This window comes from Pogonomyrmex barbatus, unplaced genomic scaffold (genome assembly GCF_055798465.1).
Source record: "Pogonomyrmex barbatus isolate J1 unplaced genomic scaffold, ASM5579846v1 scaffold2, whole genome shotgun sequence".
NCBI lineage: Eukaryota > Metazoa > Arthropoda > Insecta > Hymenoptera > Formicidae > Pogonomyrmex > Pogonomyrmex barbatus.
Window position 1 is genome coordinate 2,919,145 of NW_028297116.1, and position 22,820 is coordinate 2,941,964.

General features: G+C 43.2%; 2 protein-coding genes across 2 annotated transcripts in view; one reads left to right on the forward strand and one right to left on the reverse strand.

The window, feature by feature from the left end:
- The window catches only part of IRSp53 (Insulin receptor substrate 53 kDa), a 76,129-nt gene extending 62,769 nt beyond the window's left edge, over window positions 1–13,360 (forward strand). Inside the window, exons 6-14 of the mRNA XM_011643816.3 lie at window positions 1,512–1,583; window positions 1,691–1,894; window positions 2,136–2,327; window positions 2,852–3,089; window positions 4,529–4,714; window positions 5,216–5,318; window positions 5,842–6,124; window positions 6,493–6,668; window positions 8,399–13,360. Coding sequence (XP_011642118.2) covers window positions 1,512–1,583; window positions 1,691–1,894; window positions 2,136–2,327; window positions 2,852–3,089; window positions 4,529–4,714; window positions 5,216–5,318; window positions 5,842–6,124; window positions 6,493–6,668; window positions 8,399–10,781 — 3,837 coding nt within the window. The 3' untranslated portion in view covers window positions 10,782–13,360. The remainder of the gene's footprint in view (window positions 1–1,511; window positions 1,584–1,690; window positions 1,895–2,135; window positions 2,328–2,851; window positions 3,090–4,528; window positions 4,715–5,215; window positions 5,319–5,841; window positions 6,125–6,492; window positions 6,669–8,398) is intronic.
- Window positions 13,361–14,288: 928 nt separating this feature from the next.
- Window positions 14,289–22,818, reverse strand: Oseg2 (intraflagellar transport protein Oseg2). The gene is made up of 14 exons (XM_089076657.1): window positions 22,504–22,818; window positions 21,982–22,125; window positions 21,758–21,870; window positions 21,484–21,669; window positions 20,901–21,371; window positions 20,036–20,644; window positions 19,291–19,729; window positions 18,493–19,206; window positions 17,915–18,368; window positions 17,710–17,816; window positions 17,192–17,635; window positions 16,730–17,053; window positions 16,123–16,553; window positions 14,289–15,865 (listed from the first exon to the last, which is right to left on the reverse strand). Exons 1-14 carry the CDS (start codon window positions 22,540–22,542, stop codon window positions 15,142–15,144), a joined length of 5,199 nt encoding a protein of 1,732 aa, XP_088932783.1. The 5' UTR covers window positions 22,543–22,818; the 3' UTR covers window positions 14,289–15,141.
- Between the last annotated feature and the right edge of the window lie 2 nt (window positions 22,819–22,820).

The window sequence follows — 22,820 nt, forward strand, 5'->3', positions numbered from 1 at the left end:
CGCCTGCCTTTGAGCGACGTATAAAAAGCGAGGCGAAGGGTGCTCGAACTGCAAAACAAACAACTTGTTCGTGAAACGCGAGCTTGTGGGGAGCGAGGGTGGTGAGGGCGGCCGGTTGCGAGAAGAGGAGAGCGGGATAGGGTGGCTCTCGAAGAAACACCGACGTACGGCAGGCCGACTCAGGCATGGAAAGAGGAAGTTCGAAGGGGTTAATACGCTGGTGGATCGAAGTGCCTGGTAAACATGGAGGCATATCATTAACGCTTTTCCCCGGAAAATCATGCCCCGCGGACGAGTTTTGGGCGCGTGTTTGATCGGATGGTGAATGATGGAGATGGAGGAAAGTGATTTAATTGCGGCGAGGGGAGTGGCCCTAAGATGTGGCCCTCGGAGGAGCTCGGACAATTCAATTCCCGGTCGCGAGTCACATTTTCGAATCGAAATTTCCAAGATCTGGTCTCGGCGGTCGAACAGACCGGTCAAGCGAAAATCGAAACGTCCGGGTTTGCCAAACTTCGCAAGATCTTCGAATCTCACCACCGAGCTTCGACTGACTCGTCTGGAGGGACTCGATTTCCTTTCCATTTATTCGCACGTCTTACTTCCCCCTTTTTTCCCCAAGTATATTGGCGTGAAATTGCGTCTATTGTTGCGGAACGCTTCTTCTAATTGCGCCCGTAACACCGCTTGTCATTTATTCAAGTTTTAATTCGGACTTCCACAACTCGCATCATATTATTATTCCATTGTTATGCCGGTATATTACTGCGTTACACTCTTTTTCCATTACGCGAAATTTCACGCGCGTTCCTCCTACTATTCTTCCTTACTGCGTCTTCTCGAGATGCTAATAAAAAGGAATAAAGAGCGCCCTTCGTCGTCGTCGTCGTTGCCGCCACGTTTCCCGTCGGAATGCATCCAACCAAGGACTACTCCTGAGTATAAATTAGGTCTGGCGCGGGAGAGACTCGTAAACCGCCTAAAGTTCACACAGAGCGAACCCGAGACGGCGAGGAAATAAAGAAACATCTCTCTCTCTCTCTCTCTCTCTCTCTCTCTCTCTCTCTCAACACCAGTCGCGGAGGATGCAAAAGTTCACGTTAATCTCCTCATCCCTTGCTTTTAAATGTCGGAAGTATGTCCGACTCTCTCTTAATTATGTTTATTGCCCAGCAGTGTATGTTTATTTCCCACTTAAAAAGATTACTTTATTATATCCGTATTAATTTATGAGCGCTCCTACCTCCCATCTCGCAAACCACTCAAATTCGTGTTAATTTTCCAAATGGATGGTTATTTTTGAAACGATGAGAAACGTGCGATAAATTAAGAAATTACTTCCTGGCAAAATGTTATTTGTGTTAACATTGCGTAAAAATAATATTATTTATCGTATAAAACTCGTATAATTAGATAATAATTAGAAGTTATTAGAATATGTTAATGATTGCAAAAGGAGGTAAATATTCGCGCGTAATAACAACTTTTTTGTCTCCTTTTTTCCGTTCTAGTTAAAGGCGTTCTACGTAGATCTGCTGGTGCCTCTGGAGACCAACCTGGAGAAGGACACGAAAGTCGTCCAGGTAAGTAAACCACCGAAAATGTGGTCCCCGGAAGGGACATTAATTGTCCCCGCGTTCCGGCTTCTGGCGATGATGAATAATGCAACGCGCTGGGAACGGGCTTTCAGAGCGAGCAAAAGAAGTTTCTTCAGCAGCACAAGACCAGATCCGAGACCTATAGCAAGGCGGCCGCGACCATGAAGAAACATAGAAAGAAGTCCAGAGCGGCCAACAAAAGCGGCCTCGCCATGGACAAGGAGCTGAAGAACATGCAGATCCTCGAAGAGGAAAAGTCCAAGCTCGACGCTTTCTGCGAGCAGAGCTTGAAGAACGTGAGTTACGAAATCTGCAAAACTAACGATTTTTGGGTTACTCGGCCTTCACGGCCTACTGAAAGACACCTTTCAAAATGATTACATAAGTATAGTATATAATGCGAGATCTTTTTTTGTGGCGGATGAATAACGAAAATTATATCGGGATTATGGTGGTGATGATGGATTACGCGATGAGATTCATTAACGGAGCGAGTTCATTAACACCCTCGGCGCCCTTTGTGCGTTCTTTTCACAGGCGATGACTCAGGAGAGACGGCGATACGGTTTCGTGCTGGAGCGACAATGCTCCTTGGCGAAGCACTATGCGAGTTTTCATGAGGTTGCACTGGCCGCGCTTCATCCCTCGGTTGATAAATGGCGCGAGGTTGCCGCCACCAGGGAATACTTGCCCCAATCGGTGGAGGACATGTTCGCTTCCAGACTCAGGGTAAACTCGCGTGACGTAGTTCGTCGGTCGCACAAATCTCTCAGTTTCCGCATGTTCACACATGATTCCGATCGATCTGAGAACACAATGAAGATTTATTCTCGCGGTTCGGTGTTTAATCGTGTCACTCAACACACAGAATGTAATATATTATTCTTGCTTCCTTCCGCATGAATTCCGCAAACGACTTAAAAAAATATCACGCGTCTTTTTAAAATTTCAGAGAGAAATTTTAAAAAAGCGTTCTTTGTACCGAAAATCCGAATTTTTTGAAAAAATTAAAAAGTTAAAAGACTTTATTCAGACTTTTTACAGAAATTAAAAACTTTTGAATTTTAACAACAATAATATATCACAATTAATTCGAAAAAGAATAATCATTCGAGAAGATAAAGGGGTAAAGAAAAAATTTAACGCGTGTATGCGATAGCGTCACTCTGAAGTTAACAAATCATAATATGGTGAAAGAAATTTATTACGTTGTCGAAGCGTGACATAAAATGGCAACTCTATGTTTTCGTTAGCAAACGTCGTTTTGGCCAGAGGACGACGAGAATGGCGGCTCCGAGCTGACGACGATGAGCTCGCAATTGCGGAAGACCCGGAGCATGGACAGCTCTTGCCTGGAGCTACGACTGGGCCCGCTACCCGGAAACCCGCCGTCGTCCAGCCACCTCGGTCCAGCATCCCATCTCCCCGCCACCCTCTCCAGAGCGAGGTCGGAGGCCAACTTGCACGCCTCGACATTATCCCTCGGCCCTGGTACGTTGTCCTGCAGCTCCTTCTTTTTTTTCTCTGCGACAATGATATCGATTTTACGCGGTATGCTGTGCGTTCGTACCGAAAATTCGCCGCTCCCCTGTTAAACGTCCCTTACATTCGAGGAATAAAATTAGCAGAATTCTCAACTAAACTAATTTATATCAAACTATGCCGAACTAAACTGAATTGAACTAAACTGAACCGCATATCCTGATCGAATAATCCAATAATTGTACCTGGAACAATTAAGCTGTTACATTGTTACTATATATTATTATGCGTATACTCTTTTAGACGATTGGTTTAATCAACATAATTAGTGTGGTACGATATTATTAAATATAAATCAGATTTAATTTTAGATTACGTTGAATAATTTTCCTGTTTCGTAATTAATATATTGTACGAACATGATGGTAAATTAAAGGACTCATTTAATAATGAAAGACTCATTTGAATGACCGGAATGATTTATCTTTGGATTTATCTTTTGCTCGTTCGTTGCCTCGCGTTCTGCCATACAACAACAACAACGACAACTGGGCTGTCAACTGGTCAGAGACAATCGAGAAAAATCGGCGAAATGGAGCCATTCGCGCTGACGTTTCCACTCGCTTTTCGCGAGACCTGTCGTGCCGGTCGTATAAATTTCAGCCGCGATCAGATTCGGGCGACTCGTGTCGAAATCCGAGGCTCTCGCCGTTTCCGGAATCGGGTCTCGCGCGCAATAAAAACGGAATATGCTTTTCGTTTGTGCAATACGACCCGAGACCGTATTTCATCGTCGCGGTGTCGCGTGTCACGCTGGTCCATCACACTCTCGTCATTATACGCCCCCGCCTTTACACCGAAGAATCTCCTGATTCTTTCGCCTTCCTCGATATTACGCCACGTTATATTTGCCTGTCACGTAAAGCAAAATAAACGGTTTCAAAATCGGAAAAGCGTGAATGCAAATAAATTCAAAGAACGCAACGCACAAACGCAATATAAATATTCCCGTTTGTGCGTTTGCGCGTAGGGAGTGTGTGTGTCGCAATAGTGAATTAAACCCTTAATTAATCTCGCTATGCCTCTACGAACGATTCAACAGACGAAAATCAACGTCGTTGCTACGCGTTTAGTACCAGTGTATGTACATTCCCGCGTTGAATTAATTTGCCACGAATGGCCGCGCATTAATAATGCATCGCTGATATTTCTGAACAATTCTCGCAAATCCCGTCTCTTCCTCTTATCCTCGATGTCCCTACGGGGGTGATGCCCATTCGCCTTCCGACATCCACTCCGACCGCCGTTATCCGCCGTACGCTGACCTAATTGCCCTGGTTCACCCCGAAACTACCCCCGTATTATCCCGGGCTCATCCTCATCCCCCGCCGTCCTTCGTCTCTACGCCGTTTACAGGCTCGGTCAGTTACAGCGCTTCTGGTTTCCAGAGGTTCCAGAGACCCCACCCCGGCCTCGTTCCATGGCGCCCCCGATGTCCCGCAGCAGCGGCGGCGGCACCGGAGTCGGCGCCGGGGGTTGGGGGGACGCTCCCCTCGCCAGGGCTCTCTTCGCCTATCTCAGCTCGGGAGAGAATCAGCTGAGCTTTCTAGAGGGTGATCTCATCGCGTTGATGGGTAAGTTTGATCTCGGAACATCCGACGTACAGTGTCCCAGAACTCAGTAGAGTTTAAGATCACATCTGTTACGTAACGAACAGAGTATGGGACACGGGGTTCAACGACCGCGAGAGCGCCTTAAACCTGTTTTTTCATTCTTCCGAGTTATCAAAGGAATTCTCGGAATTAATCGGAATTTTTACGTCACTTAACTTAATAATAATAATTGATGAGATTGTCTATTCCGATTAATATTCAATTTAGTATTCAATTATTAATTTGTAACGTAGAATAATTAATGAAATTTTAATTAATTGTAATTTCGGACTAATATTTTACCGGTTCCGGTTGTTAAGATATTTAGATAATGAAATGAAGATAAATTAGTTTATTACCTTTTTCCTCGAATTTTTTTTTTAATGTTTACGATTAAAAAGAGCCTCCATTGCAAAAATGTTAATGAAGCCGGGACGAAAGCAAGTTTCGCAAATTTGCATATTTCCCGTTCTTTTTTGTCAGGAGACCGTCAGAAGGGATGGCAATTTGGCGAAAATCTACGTACTCAAAGCTCGGGATGGTTTCCCTTGGCGTATACTGAAATTATAATCGACGACACTTTGGGGTAAGTAAACCTTCCCGACCTCGAGTATGGCAATGCGGAAATTTCGCACTTATGGTCGCTCGTTATTAACCCTTCAAACTCCAAACATTTCGCGCTGGAATCCCCGCATGCATTCAGAGTAGTAAATCAGTAAAAATTTTCATGTGAAATTTAATACGCACACAGGATTATCAGATATTACATCGAGTGTCTCTCATTATTGATCTCTGCATTATTTTCCATTAAATACCGATTTACATTTGATTAATTTTTTATCGGCAGCTTTATCATTATCATCCGCTTTTTTATCTGCATTGTAATGCAATTCTTGAAAAAACTTTGCTAAAACTTAATCATCTACTTTTCATTTTTTTTTCACAAAATCGTTTACAACAAGATAAATTTGACAGATTTGATGTAGCGTTGCGAACTTAAATGTATCGTTTTACGCTCTGCCGAATTTTTCCGAAAAATTTTTCTCGGTTCAATTGCACGAGTCTCCCTGAATTTCTGCTAGTACACTGCGTTGTTCAATTATGCGAAGATCGCCGAGTCACGGAGCGAGCAACGGTAGGACTCCGGAGCCACAAGCTGTACCACCGTGTAAGCCGCCGCCCTCTCGACCACCGGTCACGCCGGCCAATATCGACGAACCATCCGGAGGCACCGCCGGCGCCGGCAACAATTCCGCCAGCACCAATGCCAACAATAACAACAACAACGGCGGCGGCGGCGGCGGCGGTGGCGGCGGCGGCGGCAGCAACATCGGCACGCCGATCAACAACGCGAGCGTCTTGGCGACTCCGACCGCACGCCAATCGAAATCGGTGAGACAGTGAAATCGATGCAACAGCGAAACGCTTCCGAAACGGTTATTTGTCGTTTGTATTATTTAGTCTCGATCATGTCTCGATCTACTGCCGAATACAGTGCTATCTCTTGCGTCAAATAAATCCTTTCCGAACGCTTCGTCGCGTGGCGATAATCGCGAAAAATTAATGCTATTCCGTTTCTCTTCGACGATTTTCGCCGATATTGTTTTCTCAATGGCGCTAGTCTGCATAAATTCCGAATAAACTCCACTCCGTGAAATACGTTCACGTGTACACGTCGCAGCCCCAAGATTGATTGGAAAGAATGCGGAGTGTGGGTGAGAGACGGAGGGAAGGAGGGAAACGTTTCGTCTGCCTTTCAGATCCGTCCATCGGGTACGCTTCCCGCGGTGCTAGCCAGCGGGCGAAGGGTGCAGCCGCCCGTGCCCCCGGTGCCACCCCCTGCAATGACGTCTCTTCACAGCAGCAACGACAGCGGCTTCTCCAATGAGCCCCCGGTGCAGCCCGACGTCGATTACAGCGACGACGAAGCGTTGAGGTGAGTCCAAAATCTGTGCCCCAGGCTGCAAAGTCATCTCCGTTCTTGGTTCATGTAACGTGTAATTAGTTACACTTCTCTATATACTTCAGAGAAGAGCTGTAGAGCTGCAAGCTACGTAAATTATATTAGGGAGAAACGAATTTTCGCCTTTACGTATGTAGTTCTACTATTAATTTCGCTTGAAAAAAACGATATATTTGGATCGATTCACCCAAAGTGTAATGTAACTGCGGAAGTAAATTGGAAGATTAATTGGCTTTCACGTTCGCGTAATGAAAAGACTTTTCCTTTCTTGGTGGACTTTTCCTTTCTCGTAACTCGCGGCCAAGAAGGATTTACGTAGCTTACGCGCGGTCTACATCAGGGAAGCCGATAAAATTTCGCTGAATCACTTGATTTACTCGTGACACGTGAACGTAGTAATTGGCACGTAGTAATTGGCACCTCCTTCCATCGCGTGTTCGTGTAACATCGGATTTGATTTCCAGCATAATTGTATCGGTTTCAATCTTTAGTTTACATGTAGACTACCATTATTCACCCGCAGACCCGATACCAGGCAAATCACTTATTGGCAAATCACTTGGTACTTTGGGCCCTTTGATATCTTCGCTCCCCGAACATCACGCCCTGATAACTAGCCGATAAGCGCACTTCCCGCTTTGCCGTATTCAGCGCGATTGAAGCTTTGTATCATTGCAGCCCCGCTGTTCTGCCTCTCTACTGCCTCTCCCTGTAATTAGTGCGATTTTCACTTCTCTTTCGCCGTTTCTCCTCCCACTCTCTCGGCACTCAATTGAATTGGTTTGCGACGCTATTGTGAGGAATAAAAATTCGACGGTGGTGGATGCTGTAGTAATCGTACACGCGTTTTACATTCACTGGGCTCCGGTAGCGTCGGAAAAAAACCTTAATGAATTTCAGATAAAATGAGATCGAACCGATAGAATCGTTAAATTTCGATCTTGAATAGAGTATCTTATCTTACTTGTTCATTGCTGGGCGCATGATAGCAGTATGACATTAATTGAAGTAGGTCGAATTGCATTTAAGTATACATCTATTGGCTTGTATGATTGTCAAATCATCTTTTAGAAAATTTTTTAGTGAACACTTTACAAAATTTGCGATAGCAGAGTGACATTGATCGATCTTGACAGATCTTGTTTCTTAAGTTGGATTCAAATATCGAAAATATACGATATTATTGTTTTACTCTTCTTTTTTATCAATTTACGCACTAGTATGATGCATATGTTTGCACATGACTGTTTTTATATATTTGTCATACAATTTCAATATGTTTATTGATTTTAATTATTGCACGGACACCAAGTAATTCATTTTCTCATGTCATATTCACCATTATATACAATTCTGTTATATTTTGTTCATTTGTCGTTTAAGAAGAAAAAAGATTGAGATTATTATCTAGATATCTAATTTACTTTAATAATTTATTTGCGAAAGCAACTTTAAAAGAATTATTGGATTTATGAATGGAATTTTTTTTTCGGCCTCTCATCTCTCTCGAATTATTAGTTATCTCTGTTTCTTCGAAGTTGTGTCTCTCTCCTTCTTGTAGATACCGCATGCGTTATCGTGGTCGCTGGAAAAACCGCCATGGTGGTGGTCCATATCTCCAATAGCTTCCCTTTCTTTTAATCCTTCTCTTCCGCGCCCCGGTTTCTTTTTCTCTTTTTTTATTGATCGCGCCGCGCACGCAGGCGGCGCCGGAAGCCGCGTAGCGGAGGAGATCGTCCTTCACCGAAGGACGAGAAGCAGTCAAAGGATTGGGAGAATGATTCCTGGAAAACAATCCCGCGGGATGAGAAGTCTTGGCAGCTGTATCGCACGGCGATGGACCTCTGGGCGGAGTCCAAGGCCAACCAAATGGGCGAGGATTCGAAGAAGTACTTTGAAATGGAGAACGGCGACTTTACATTGGAAAATGGCGATATAACAAAGAAGAGGAAGAACAAGAAGGCCACGCAGACATCGAACGAACGTCCCAGTCCGAATCAGCGTACTAAGATGACGGACGAGCGGGGTGCTCCGACTGCTACTCGTCGCGGCGATCAGCGACGCGTCGACAAGCGAACGCAGGCGGAGACCGAGGAAGACGAGCTCGAGGAGGACGAAGAGGATTTCGGCACCGAGTACCGTAGCAATAATAAATTCTACGCGAACAATCAGGAAGCTCAACAGGAGCGGAGAGGAGGAGGAGGAGGAGGAGGAGGAGGAGGAGGAGGAGGCAGTTTCGAAGCGGAAAAATACGCCAAGTCCACAAGTTCGTCGTCAGAGTCCGACGACGAGAGCACCATCACCGTGCCGGAGCCGGGCCGTAAAGTCGAGCACATCGCGCAGAAACTCGAGCAGACCGCGCAGAAGTACGCGCGCGAGCACAGCCCGCCCAAGTTCCTCGAGCGTCGCGAGAGATCCGCCGCGACGGAGTACAAGAGCCTCGAGAGAGAGACGCGCGATGCGGCCTTCTCGCGGGACCGTCGCGAGAGAGCCGCTATGGAGTACAAAAGCCTGGAGCGCGGTCGAGACGGTGGTCAGAAGAACCTGGAGCAAACGAGGCGCGACGACAAAGCGCGCTTACGAGACGAGAAGCGCGCACGGGACGATAAGCACTCGCTCGAGCGTGCCTCCCGCGAGGACAAGATGAACTTTGAGCGCGCGAGAGAGGACAAGCAGAGCTTCGAGCGCTCGAGGGAGGAGAAGCAAAACTTGGAGCGCACGAGGGAGGACAAAGAACGGGGCCATGAACGTTCGAGGGAGGAGAAGCAGGGCTTTGATCGCCCGAGAGAGGACAAACAGCGGCCCCGCGAAGACCCGCAATCCTCGTACGAGCGGGCCCGCGCTCGAAACGAGCAGCAGGAGCGCGCGTATATGGAACAGCGGAAGGAGGTGACGGGTTACGAGCGAACGTTCGAGAAGAATCGCAACAGAACGGTCGAACGATTGTCCAGTCGGCGATTCGAGCGGCCGCGGCCACCGTCGCAAGAGGCTCCGGAACGGCCCCCGATGGGGCCCTACCGTGAGCGTAGATACTCCGACAAGGAGGAGGCGATTTACGGAGAAACCAGCCGATACGGAATAGGCTCGCTGGAAAGAGATCGCGGTTACGAATCGAACTTCGAGACGAAATTGGAGAGAACAAAGGCGATAGAGAGACACGGTTACCACGCGGGCTTGCATGATCCGGGTCTTCAGAAGCGCAACGCCGTACCGAGAATCAATGAGCGAAGTAACGGCGACACTAACAACAACACGTTGAAAGTGGAACGGAAACCTCTACTGCCGCGACAGGCAACTGCTATGGGTCACCTCGCGCAAACCGGAAGAGCCTTCGATGAATCGAAGAGCCCGAAGCTCGTGAAACGGACCAAGTCTTTCTGGAAATTTCGCCGGGACTCGGAAGTGCTGGAGGGTATGGCACTTTGGCAACATCGCTCGCTCGTAGACATCCCGAAAATGATCCGGAAGGAAGACAAGACGGCGGAGAACGAGGAGAGACAGAGAAACTCCGAAGGCGGTAGCCCGAATTCGAGTTTGGGCAGTGAGGGTACTATCACGAACGAGCACCGACACGATGAACCCAAGCCGGCTGAAAGAAGCCACGTACCCGACAAGACCGATTACTTTGACGATTTCCCGACACCAGCGGAACGGTCTAAGATCACGGAAAGATCCGAGTATAGGATGCAGCAACAGCCAGAAGAGCGTACGTATTTCGTCGGCAATGTGTCGCGAAAGGCGATTATCGAGAAAGAACGAAGACGTAGTCTCGAGGCCAAGCGGAATATGATTGTGGCCGAACTGAAGGAGAACAACGAGAGCAAGCGAAACGAAATGATGGTGCGAGGTAGAAGAAATTACGACGAGGAAGACGCGACGTTGAACTTCAGTGAGACCGAGGCCTCCGATGAGGAATCGACCTATAGTTGCATCGTCGTGAAAGATCAGAGTATACCGGAAAAAACGTTGCTACCGAGGACCAAGCTGAGAAGGGAGTCTGATCGGAATAACTGCGGGCCCTGGTATGATCTCTGGGGCGTAGACGCGTCCGTTAATAAGAAGAAGAAGAAACAAAAACAACAATAAGTAAAGCAGCAGAAGAAAATTTAGCCGAGGCTAAATGTATGTGGAGGTTATAAAGGATGATAAAGAGAGCAATGATGAAAAAATATCGAACAAAAAAAAAGTGAAATATAAAAAAAAACGAAAAAAAGAAAGATTGGATATTTTCGTTAGCGAGAAGAAGACATTACGTTAGCGAGAAGAAGACATTACGATAGTCGACGATTACGTTGCCATGCTTTTTGAAAACGATGAAGAAGATAGGAGAATAGAGGAGGTTTCCATTGCATACAATTTTGATTTTTCTTTAGTTTAGATGTATGATATTATGCGAGCAAGGAGTACTTAATTCAAACTTAGGTCAATGAATGAACATCGAGCTCGCAGTTGTTACCATTTTTGTTATTAGTTTCACCCGAACTCTCTTTCTTCTCCCGGTCATGTGAATTTATTCTGAATTTCTTTGTGACCACCTGTTCACGAGTAAGCCTCTGAATGATCAACCCCCATTATGATGTGTTCGCATTGGTTAATTCCCTTTCTAATGCTTTGTCTTGTCTTCAACGATTGGCTGTTGATGTTGTAGGAGCTTGCAGCATCGTCGAAGAAAACGCTCGATACACTTTTGCGACGACTTCTAGGCGACTTATCGCTTCGAAACGGAACGAGAAACTTTGCTGGATGATACATCATCATCGATTGTGACTTGTATGATTTGTATTGTTGTGTCCGTCATCGCTGCGCGTGTTAGCCTTCCTTTAATTATCGCTAGCATAGTGCAAGTCATTCTAGATATTATTCGCTAGATATTATTTGCAACTATTTCAAATTCTTGCTATTTTTTTATTTTTATCGGTCGCTTTGATTTTATGCAAATTTGAAGTTGCTATTTTCTATATACAAATATAGAATTTAAGAAAGTTGTGTAATGTTACCATGGTACAACTATCAAAACATAAATTGTGAAAGACGATGGCCGGATTAATTTTGATCGGTACTTTCCATATTTTTTTGTGTTGGCTCATAAATTTTGAGGAATCTAAATCGTGGAAAGATTAATCAGTTTTATTCGTCCTATAAAAATATTAAAAGATATTTAAAAGATATTTTATTTAAACAATTGGATACGATATTGGATTAGATATCAATGAGAAATCTTTATTGTGTGTTTTCGAGGAAGAAAGGCATCCCTCTTAAAATTTTCAAGAGTTTACCGGAATCCCAAAGTTGTTTGTGATCGTCCAGATTCGCATTCCCCGAACACTGATTAATTGCAATTAACGCCTTTCAGGACTAATATATTTGCGACAGTGAAGCTGCGAAAGACGAAGACTAACGACCGCTCGGCGCCAGCATTGTCATGAGACAAGTTCTTTCTCTAGATCGGGCGTTTCCGCGCGCTAATAGCGATCTCATGACCCGGAGACGGACATGTCTCTCTTGTTGAACAAGTTCCTTCGTCGCGCAACTTTCCACGCGAGACGAGAATCAACTGCCACGCGATTATTATCTATCCGCGAAAAAAAATTCTTCCCAAGATGAAAATATGGCGGTAACCCTTTCTGTATCCGCGCGCCGTGCACACATCGCACTTTTGCGCTTTTTCTACAATTTCTCTCGAGTACCGATTCATTTGGGACACGTGGAGCGTACGTACGGAGATAGCTTGCAGGTTCTTCTTATGGCGTTAAATGAAGCGGTGAAGCGCAATTTCATAGCGGTAAACTCTATGTTATAAAATAAAGAATATCACGATATATCAATGCAGTTTTACAGGTATTAAATAAAAAGGAATAGCTACTTTGACTGCGTTTCTCCAATGTTAACCGCAGATTAACGTAGTTTTATAGCGTGAAAAACTTGTGTAGTGAAAGTGGATCAAGTCCATTATTTGTATAGTTTTCACGTAAAGTTGAACGTGAAGTAGATCTTACGAATTACGGACTTGCTTCATTCTCGCCTTGAAGTTTGTTAATGGCAGAAACTAGAGTTCTTCCGATAACACGTTAAAAGTTAAAGAAGAAATGAAAGGAGATTGTTGGTATTTCTACATTTATCACCGCTCTATCGATGTACTATATTTAACATTTTACTCTTAATATATACTGAATATTCGGTACTGAAAGGGTTAATGTCTGAGAATTGATGAATTTCGATTTTTGTGTGCAACACGTCATTTTGAACACGCGTTTTTCAACACGCACGTTTCTCAATACGCATTTTAAGATATGCATAGATATAGAGATTTAGACTAAAATAATATATCCCAGCGTAATTTAAGCGCGAACGAGAAGAAGACGTCCAATTTGGAGCGGAGGGTGGAGGGTGGGTTTTAGGATAATCACTCTTTTTGTAATTTAAAACGCGGTAGATAAGAATTCAAGGAAGTCGCAAAGAAAAAAAAGATGTTAATATATTATGAATAATATATTATAATTATAAACATTATATATACAAAATGATCGCTTTGGGCGATTCCGGCGATTTGGGTTAGGCTAGATTAAAATGAAACTGTTGTAATAAGAATCATGTATACAAGCGTATATACGTTATATATATTATATATATTATTGTTATTATATATATCATTTTTTTAACGTGCATTTCTTGATCTTTTTTGTTCTCTAAACTCTCTCTGCCCCTCCCCCCCCTCTCTCTCTCTCTCTCTCTCTCTTTTTATATTCATTTTCTACTTTGTGCTTTTTATACATTATATGTATTACATAATATACATATTGATACAAATTTGAAACTTTCTGTACATGTCAATGTGATAATTTTAATAATTTTTAAAATCTTTATTTGATCTCACAGGTAAAATCAAGATGTATTGCAAATGAGATTGAAATGATTTTTAACAATTCGACATTTTCTATGTACTTTTTACTCTAATATAAATTCCCATTCTATCGGCAAGACTCCGTAATCCCGGAATTAAGTCACTCCCATAGTTCTTCGTAGGAATATTTTAGGAGGAAATCCCGCGATCCGTCAGAAGATTAGTCCTCGGCGACTTTTCAGCGAGGAGGTCCGCATTTGAATATCCACCCATCCTTCACAGGTAAGTGTTCTCCGCTCATAACGGCGGCGCATTTATTTAAATTAATCGCGGAGCATTTAATGGTCGCGATCAACGAATTTGCGGAGGAAGAGATCGGGTCGGTCTGGACGGGAGCCACGTCGTCGTTTTCTCGCCGTTTCGTTTCTTTTTTCTTCTTTCGCGGCCCCTTTTTAATCGCTTAAAGCGTCTGAAAGTTGTATAGGCGCCATTATGCGGTAATTATTGGAAAATCGAAGGTGTCGGCCTTACACGGGAATTAACAGCCGTAAAATGCGTTGTATATACGTATCAGTTGCGTTTTTATTATCTAACTTTGTTCGAGCAGATTTTCCTGTTCTCGCTTTATAAGAAAGAAAATACATGAAAGTAAACTTGCTTACAAAATATCTAAGTTTGGATAATTTTCAGGAAATGAGATTCTTTTTTTATATTTTTCTAATTCTTATTGCTTTTTAACTTTTTTTTCTTACTTATTTATTCGAAATGATTAGTAAAAATAATAGCAAGGAAGTATATGCGTGCTCATGCATAAATATTATGTTAATTTCATTAGCTGTTGTAATTAATATTAGCTTAAACATTTTTCTGATTTTTTTTTATTACTAAAACAAAATTTAAATAATGTTAACGCAAATAATGTCCTCTTGATGTGACTGTCGCTGGCGGACGTTAAACATCGGCAATATGGCGGATCACGCGTCTCCTGCGGCATGTATTAAACCCGTCATGATTTCGAGTCAATATAGCGTGCGCGTGTATATGTGCGCGCGCCTGTTCGTGTATTTGCTTTACTTTGAACCGCCAGATTCCACGGGCGGCTTTTTGGCTTATGGAATGCGCCAAAGCCGAGCATATTTGCTAAGCGGTTAATTATCATCTGTGGTTGCCCACTCTCTCAAATCCCTCCATGAGCTAGCCTGCAGGACGAACGCGCTATCTGGCTGAAAGAAAGATTAACAGGGAATAATTTAATGAATTAACATTACTTTGTCATTTGTATATTTTTCTATATCTTTTTTTCCGAGATTATTATTATTATTATTAAAATAAAAATTAATAGATAAATATGTAGATATAATTATATTTTTTAATAAAGATATAAATATATAAATTTCCTTTTGAGAGAGGATGAGTGTTTCGACTAATCAAAAGGAGATATATCGGTAATGCCACTAATTAAAGAAATAACAATAAATAATATCTAATATACAATATATTTATCATTATATTTATTAACTTATTTACAAATCTCAATTATCTTTCATTTTTTCGTACTTCTACTTTCTTCATTAATTTTTTACTCAAATTTCAAGCTTTTTTTTTCTAAAACGAGTACTTGGGTGCCGTGCCGCACCAATCTTGAAGAAATACTAAAATATCGTTCAGTGGCGAATCCGAGGGCGCTTGTCTGGCCGTGTTAATCAATTTGGTCCAGTCATCGCGATCAGCTACTCGATTAGTTTCCTCAAATCTGATAACCGGGCCGCGCACCGGATATCCCGTGATCACGCATTGCTGAAGAGGCATGCCCGGATTTGTTGGTGACGTCAAGGAACCGACGTAAACGCCTCTCTGATCAACCGGTAAACCTTGCTCGATCTTTTGATCCATAGATACCGCCAGTACCCACTCTCTTGCCTCTTCGCGTTGATCTGTCGCGACGCCAACTTTTTCTGGAAGTGGTACCTCCAACGGAAAATCGGTGACACGGAGGTCGTCTACGTCTAGAACATTGCCATCGCCTTCCTCCTCAATACACTCCTCTAGATCAAGAAAATGATTGAGGAAGACGAAAGCTTCGCTCAGAAGACCGGCGGAACGGGCAGCGACGCCGGCTTCGTAGTAATATCTGTCGGCGTAAAGAATATCGGTGTGTCGCAAGAGACTGACTGACGCTTTGACAACAATGCCAGAAAGCGTTGGAAACGAAAGACAGCCGTGCTTTACCGCCGAGAGGTGAGCGACCTCCAGAAGCCGCTCGAATCTATCGGAGGACGGTGATGAACGGCAAAGGCCGTGTAAAACGTCACGAAGTTGCGCTAGATATCTGGAATTAATTGACAGAGAATAACAAATAAAGAAACGTAAAAGATAAAAGTTAAGAAGATAAAGAATACGACAATCTTCTTACATAAGAAGTAAAAAAGATCTTTAGGAAATTAGGAAATAAATACTATACGAGATATTTTAATTTTAATAAAAAAAATAGTCTAAATATAGAATATTTTGTTTAATAAAATATTTTTGATTAGCAAAGATGTTCAAATGATGGAAGTTTAAATAGAAGCAAATGACGCGTTGTACCTGTATTCCTGTTGCGGTGCGTTTAGAATGTTCTCTGCTAATTGCAGATATAGATTAAAGTTCTGCGAGATCGCGGGTGCGCCATATTGCGCGTAAAGTTGCAGCGCCTGCGGCGCGGCGTCACTCTTTAGCAACTGTGCGGCACGTCGTGCCACATATCTGTGCAGCACCTCCGGACTTTGCGCACTTGCAGCATCGAACACCTGATTCCATTGGCCTTTGCGCGCCATCACCTCGAGGGCAGCGTTACCATCCATTTCCGCCAATCGTTCAATTTCGCCTTCGTTTGCCATGGCATCCCGATATTTCTCTTCCAGATACGGCTCGAGGTCGGGAGCGAGCTCGCGTACGATTCGTCGCGCGCGATCCCACTCACCGACCGCCATCAGCGAACTCACCGCATCTTTTAATCGATCTGCCTGAAGAAATACCTAGAACAATATGAAGTATCATGAAATTCTATTTTAATTTCCGTTTTCCGCATTTTTGAGGTTCCAATCCAGATATAAATGATAAATGTATCGAATAAATTGTAATTTTACAAGGATCCTTGCTTAGATCTTAGAGCGCAATTAAATGAAAAAATTAGTGAAAATAGAAAAACTACCTGAGCTGCGAGTGCATGTTCACCAACAGAAAATAAACGTGCACCCAGATCACCGCCGATTTCCGCTGCCGTTTCTGGATCCGCCTGATGCAAGAGAATGTCAGCCGCACGGATAAGATACGATCTCGGAGCTTGAGGATTCAGGATCAAAGTATCCAGAGCAGGTCTTACTTCTCCGAGATCAAGCCATTTTCGAGCTTCCTCCAACGCATTCGCTCCGTCCAATCCCGCGCTTCTTTGACCTAACTCTCTACGCAATGCTGCCTCCTGACTGGGCAAATATTCTCGACACACTCGCAATGCTTCAGACCACATTCCAGCTGTCTGAAATAAAGAAATACAATTGAAACAAATAAATATTTAGATAATAATTTTTAATACATTTTCGTATATAAATATTACGTAAAATAAAGCTTTGAAAAAGAATTTTTATATGTACAAAAATGCTAAAGGAAGACCAACCTTGTAATGCTCTATTATCATCTCTGGCTTGTGTGCTCTCAGAAGAAGAGCCTCTGCCGTAGCGTAATCTTGTGCCTCGGCGGCTTCGGCGGCTCGGGCGATCAAGACCTGTGCCACTGCTTCCTGGCTGTGCGATCGTGCGACGTCCTCGGCAGATTCCCAATCACGGCTATGAATATACATCTGTACTGCTTCCATGGTCTTACCAGCCTGCACGAATTCCTTCTCGGCCTCTGCGAAACGACCCTCGTCCTCTAGCGCCATCGCATAACGATAGTGAACCTCTTTCTTTTGATCCATTGTGCCATATTTGGCAATCTCTAAAGCCCAGTCAAATAAACTAGCTTCGCATGCCAATTGCAGACACGGTTCCAAGTAGCCGAGTCGCATCAAAAGTCTGGCGCCCAGTTCCGGAGCCAACGTTCGGGCCCACATCAAAGCAACCTAAAAGAAAAGGAGACTTAAGCTCAGGAAACTATAAGAAAATTAATGTTTTCCAAGGTATATAAGTTTTATACCTGTTGTGCCGCTTTTTCTCCCGAAGCCTTCTTAGCGACTCTCAATGCATCCTCCCACATGTTTGCAGATCTGTAAGCTGTAACCGCTCCACGCCAATCACCAGCACCTAAAATAGAACACAATTTATTCAAATTTATTTGTTGAGGAAAAAAGAGGTCATTTTTTAACTAAAAACCATGATTGATTTAAATTCAAAATTGACACCTAGGAAGTGTTCCTCGGCTTCTCTCGGTTTGCCAGCTGCGTCTAACTCCCTGGCTAGATGCATATGAGTAGTTTGAAGTAGATCTGGCCGGTGTTGCGCAACCAATCTGATCATGTCGCTACGATTTCCCGCTTTGCGATACATAGCGATTGCTGCGTCGTGATCACCGATCGCAACATATAAAGACTCGGCATGACGAAGTTCGCCAATCTGCTGCAGGCTCTCGGCGTGTTTTGCTAATACTTGATTGGCCTCGTCATCCTTCATGTATTCTTGGGCCACCTGATGTGCACGCATCCAGTCGCCTGATTGTATATGAATCTCCACGGCGCGTTGGGCGTTTTCAGCCCTAATGAAAAGGCTCTCCGCCAGACTTCGTTCACCGATCGACGAGAAATATTCCCCTAATTTTTCGCATTGTTGACGAATCTCTGGATCATCGTCCTCAATCACCTAAAGAAGAAGAAAAAGAATATCAAAATGAAGAAAAAGAATATAAAAATAATAACAAAGAAATGAAATTAAATAAATAAGATAAAAGAATGCAATTCATGTTAATAATGCAACTGAATCGCACCTGAATAATTTGTAAAGCCTTTCTCCATTGTCGTGCGTTAATGGCGGCCTTGAGCGCTAATATTGTCTCGCCTGCCTCGATGAAATGATTAATAGCGGCATCATAATGACCATTCGCTGACAGATGTTTTCCCCAATCCCTCTCGAGTTCGACCACCAATGTGGGATCGACTTTACGTGCTAAATCGAGGGCTCTAGCAAAGACTCCGGCCTGAGCATAACAAGTGATTGCTTCAGAATCGGCTCCAGTTTTCTCCAGCAGTTCTCCAGCGAGTTCCATGAGATCAGTTGCTTTAAGGCCACTGATGACCTCCTCGACGATTCTTTCGTCCTCTAGCAATTCATTATCGGCGAGTACTAGCCTGGCAGCTCGTCCAGGTCGGCGAGCCTCCAAATAAAGCTTGACAGCTCTCTTTGGATTCGTATTTTCTATAATAGAAGCTGCGCGGGCCGCTTGGCCACTGTCCAATAGCCAAGCTAAATGACGGTCCCGCAGCTCTGACAGACCACTCCAGTTGCGATTCTGAGCCAAATTTAGAGCATCCTCCCAGTGCCAATAGCGCTGGTACATGTCTAGCGCTTTATCCAATTCATTCTGTTCCAGATAAATCGCCTCAGCGGTTTTTAAATCACCATTTAGTATGGCCAGTCGGGCCCAGCAGTCCGAATCGCCCAGTGGGTCGTTGCCTGTCTCCTTAGTATACTTCTCTCCTATCTTAAAGCACGATAGAAAAGAAATGTAAAAATATATTACTATATCTCGAAAGGAATAGAGATATTATGGAAAATAGAAAAAGACCTCAGCAATCTCTTTCAAAAACCTCGCGCAAGCCACGTCACCCATTGCAGCGTAACATCTCGCAGCTATCATGATCTTCCTCTCGTTCATCGCGTTTCTGGCCACATTTTCCCACATGGTCTCCACTTGTGGACCGTCGCCCATATTCTCAAGAAACAGAACAACTCTGCCGAAATCATTGTCATGCAGCGCGGTGCCAAATTCGATCAGTCCCTCGTCCAACGTATATCCCACCTTGACGCCATGCTCTTCTACTATCACAGATGTCTGACCATCCTCTCGCACAATGTCAATCACATCACCCTTGATTGGCGTTAATGTTGCCGCTTCTGGCGCGTCTATGTTGTACCAAACGGCCAAGGTTTGGCTTGTCTGAGCAACGACAACATCGCTACCAGTTATCCAGGACGCGAAAGATGCTCCTGTCACCAATAAGACTCTGTGATTTCGTAAAACAAAGAATAATTAGAACATAAAGGTCTGTTACACTTGTTTTATAAATTCCCCAAAATAATAAAAGATAGATTGATTTAAAAAAAGATTAATTCTTTTACGTTTTATTTTAGATAAAATTATTATGCCTAGTAAACAAGTTGGCCACTTGGAGGCTACTCTTAATAACTATTATTTCAAAATTGAGATCTTTCTGTAACTTCCTCTTTAATTCCACTTTCAGTTTTACTTAACAAATAATAAGAAAGGTTTTTGTCTTAAATCAATACTTGTAATTGTTTCACGTAGCTACCTATCACCCGTGTCATCACTCAGCCAAAGACGACCTCGCTTGTCGCGCGACAACAGACGGTGACCCGCCTCGCTCAGCTCTAACCAGTCGATTCGAGCGTCGTGGACGATCATGCTGATAGTTGCGCCGGTTAGCAGGTCGACTACGCGAATGGTTCGCGGATCCAGTAGGTAGGCCAATTTCTTGTTGTCGCCCCCGCCAGCTGAGGGTCGTTCGTTCACGCGTACGCTGACCACGTGCGGATTTACTGCTTCTGTTCGTACGGAACCGAGCGCCTCGTTCTGTCCATATTCGACGATCGTCAACTCGCCGGAGCAAAAGATCAAGCATACAACCGGATATTCGAAGAAAAACTTTTCACTGCCAGACCGATCCTCCCATGGGATCTCACTGATCAGACCCAGCTCGATGTCGCCGATCAGTAGGGTGCGCGCCGTCCGAGCCACCACATTATTGTCTCTGCGTCCTAGAACGCGCACGTCTTCAATCTCCAAACCCGTTTGCGATCTGATGACAATAGGACGCTGCGAGGAGTCGGTCAAAGGCCGGATCACTACTTGGCTAGGACCTACATATGCAACTTCGTGACTTCCACGGACCACTGTGCGTCTGAAAGTTGAGCAAGTTCATATATATCCAGAGCAGCTCGACAATAAATAGATAGTTCTGTATGTTCTTCAATAGACAATTATTTTATGAAATTAAAGAAAAATTCATCCGCTGATCATACAATCCTATATCAAGATAATTTTGATTCTTATGTAACAATTCTCAGAAGCAAGAAAGAAAGCACGAAAGGACCAAATTTGATAAAATTCAGGAAGTATTAAAAGACTTTAATACTTCGGTCTCAAATTCCAGTTACCTCAAAATAGTCTCAAACTGTTCGACACCGCCGCAAAGACTGCCGATCACCAATTTCGAACCGTCTCGTCTCCAAGCTAACGCCGTGACGGTATAGAAATTGGGCAAGTCGCGTACGTTGCTTTCCTCCCAGATACCTCTTCGTGGCGTCCAATCGAAGATGCGCATCTTATCCCAGGAACCTACAGCCACGCTTTGGCCACTCGGGCTGCAGCAGGCTACCGTGATCTCCCTCTCTTGGGAATCCCGGCTGAAGTCGAAGGTCTTGACTGGTTTGCCATACGAGTCGTACAGAGTCAATCGTTTGTCGCAACCTGCTGCCAGGATATGTGACTGTGGCCACGCCAGGGCATAAGCAGGCACGCCGTGGACGCACACGCGTCCTGATGGCTCCGCGCTACCGTCCTCGGTGATGTAATACCGAATAATGCTGCCATCGGCGTGGCTCGACAGAAAGCCATTTCCACGAACGCTGCAAGTCGAGAGAGCTCATTTTGCAAATATCAAATAGACTATTATTACTGATTGATATATATATATAACCGAAATCTCAAAACATCATAGTTCATCAGTATTAGTTTTACTTGCTAGCCAGAGCTATCGTCATAGTATCAGAGGTGTACAAGGTTTGAGCCTTTTGCGACTTGACCAAAGCCGCGCGGACTTTTCCATCCATCAATCCTATGACGATTGGACCGTCTCCTGGCCAGATCAAACAAGTCACTGCAGCACTCTGTCGGAACTTGTTGCAAATCACTTTTTTATCGCCCCTGGAAAATAATTCTTATTTGTTAATAAATAATTTATTTTGACTAATTATTTTTTTATTTTTTAAAAAAATTGTATATTAATAACTACCAGTCTTCTCCTATTTTATACACGTATACAATGCAATCGGTCTGACCAACTGCAATCTTCGTGGACTCTGGGGAGAAGGCTATTCCCTTCACCATGTAACTTTTCTTGCCGAACTGTAGAAAAATATTTTTTTGTTATTGTATAATACATCAATTTTAAACTCTAAATTATAGAAGAAAATATCAGTGAACTAAATGAATATGATTTCGGCAAATAAAATCTACCTTGGGATCGACGGGCTTAGTGGAAAATCTGTCACGCTTTACTCCATTCTCATCAAAAAGGTAAATAGAACGATCCGAAGATGCCACAGCTAGCTTTAAATTATTCGGCGACCATGCTATGCTAACCACTCTATTTTCCAATTCCTAGTATGCAGAAAAATATACATATGAAAATAGTCCATTCTTGTATTATGTGTTTTGTTAAATATATTTATTTAGATTTGCATTTATATTTGTATTTATATACATTTATATAGATGTATATGTTTATATACAAACATAAATTATAAATTGCTTTTTTACAAACTGTTATGAATAGAGGCAATATTTATATGCTATTGTATATTTAAATAAATTATTTTGTAGTCTGTGTAACGTTTAAATTTCTTTCTTGAAAAGGAAATTTGTCTTTATTTCTAATAATTCTTGAATATTATACGTCGGTCCGTTCAGCAGATACGTAAATATTCTCTCTAGAATCGAGACTTAAAAATCAATTTAAAATAATGACATTCCACTCACTTGTGCTGGCATAACAGTACCGAGATATTTGAGCAGCATATTGATTCAATTATGATATTTACTTTTTTTTATGACTATTGTTTTCAGCTATTCTGATATTATTTACAGGTGTACAGGTGTACTGAGATGAAAGCAGGTACATGACATTCATGTATATACGTTGGTTGCCTAGCGACATAACTCCCACCGCATTGACTTCATGCAAAAAATAGATAAGTAGAGTCAGTACATGTTAGTATATACAGTCAGTATACGTATAATTAAATAATTAAAAAAAGGCAAATGTTTATTCGCAAAGAACAAATCTTATGCATTTA

Coding starts and splice junctions, on each gene's coding strand:
- Oseg2 (XM_089076657.1), bottom strand. CDS start 22,542: ATGCTGCTCAAATATCTCGGTACTGTTATGCCAGCACAA. Junction 21,871..21,981: donor CTAAGCCCGTCGATCCCAAG/GTAGATTTTATT, acceptor ATTTTTCTACAG/TTCGGCAAGAAAAGTTACAT. Junction 20,645..20,900: donor CAGTTTGAGACTATTTTGAG/GTAACTGGAATT, acceptor CTCAACTTTCAG/ACGCACAGTGGTCCGTGGAA.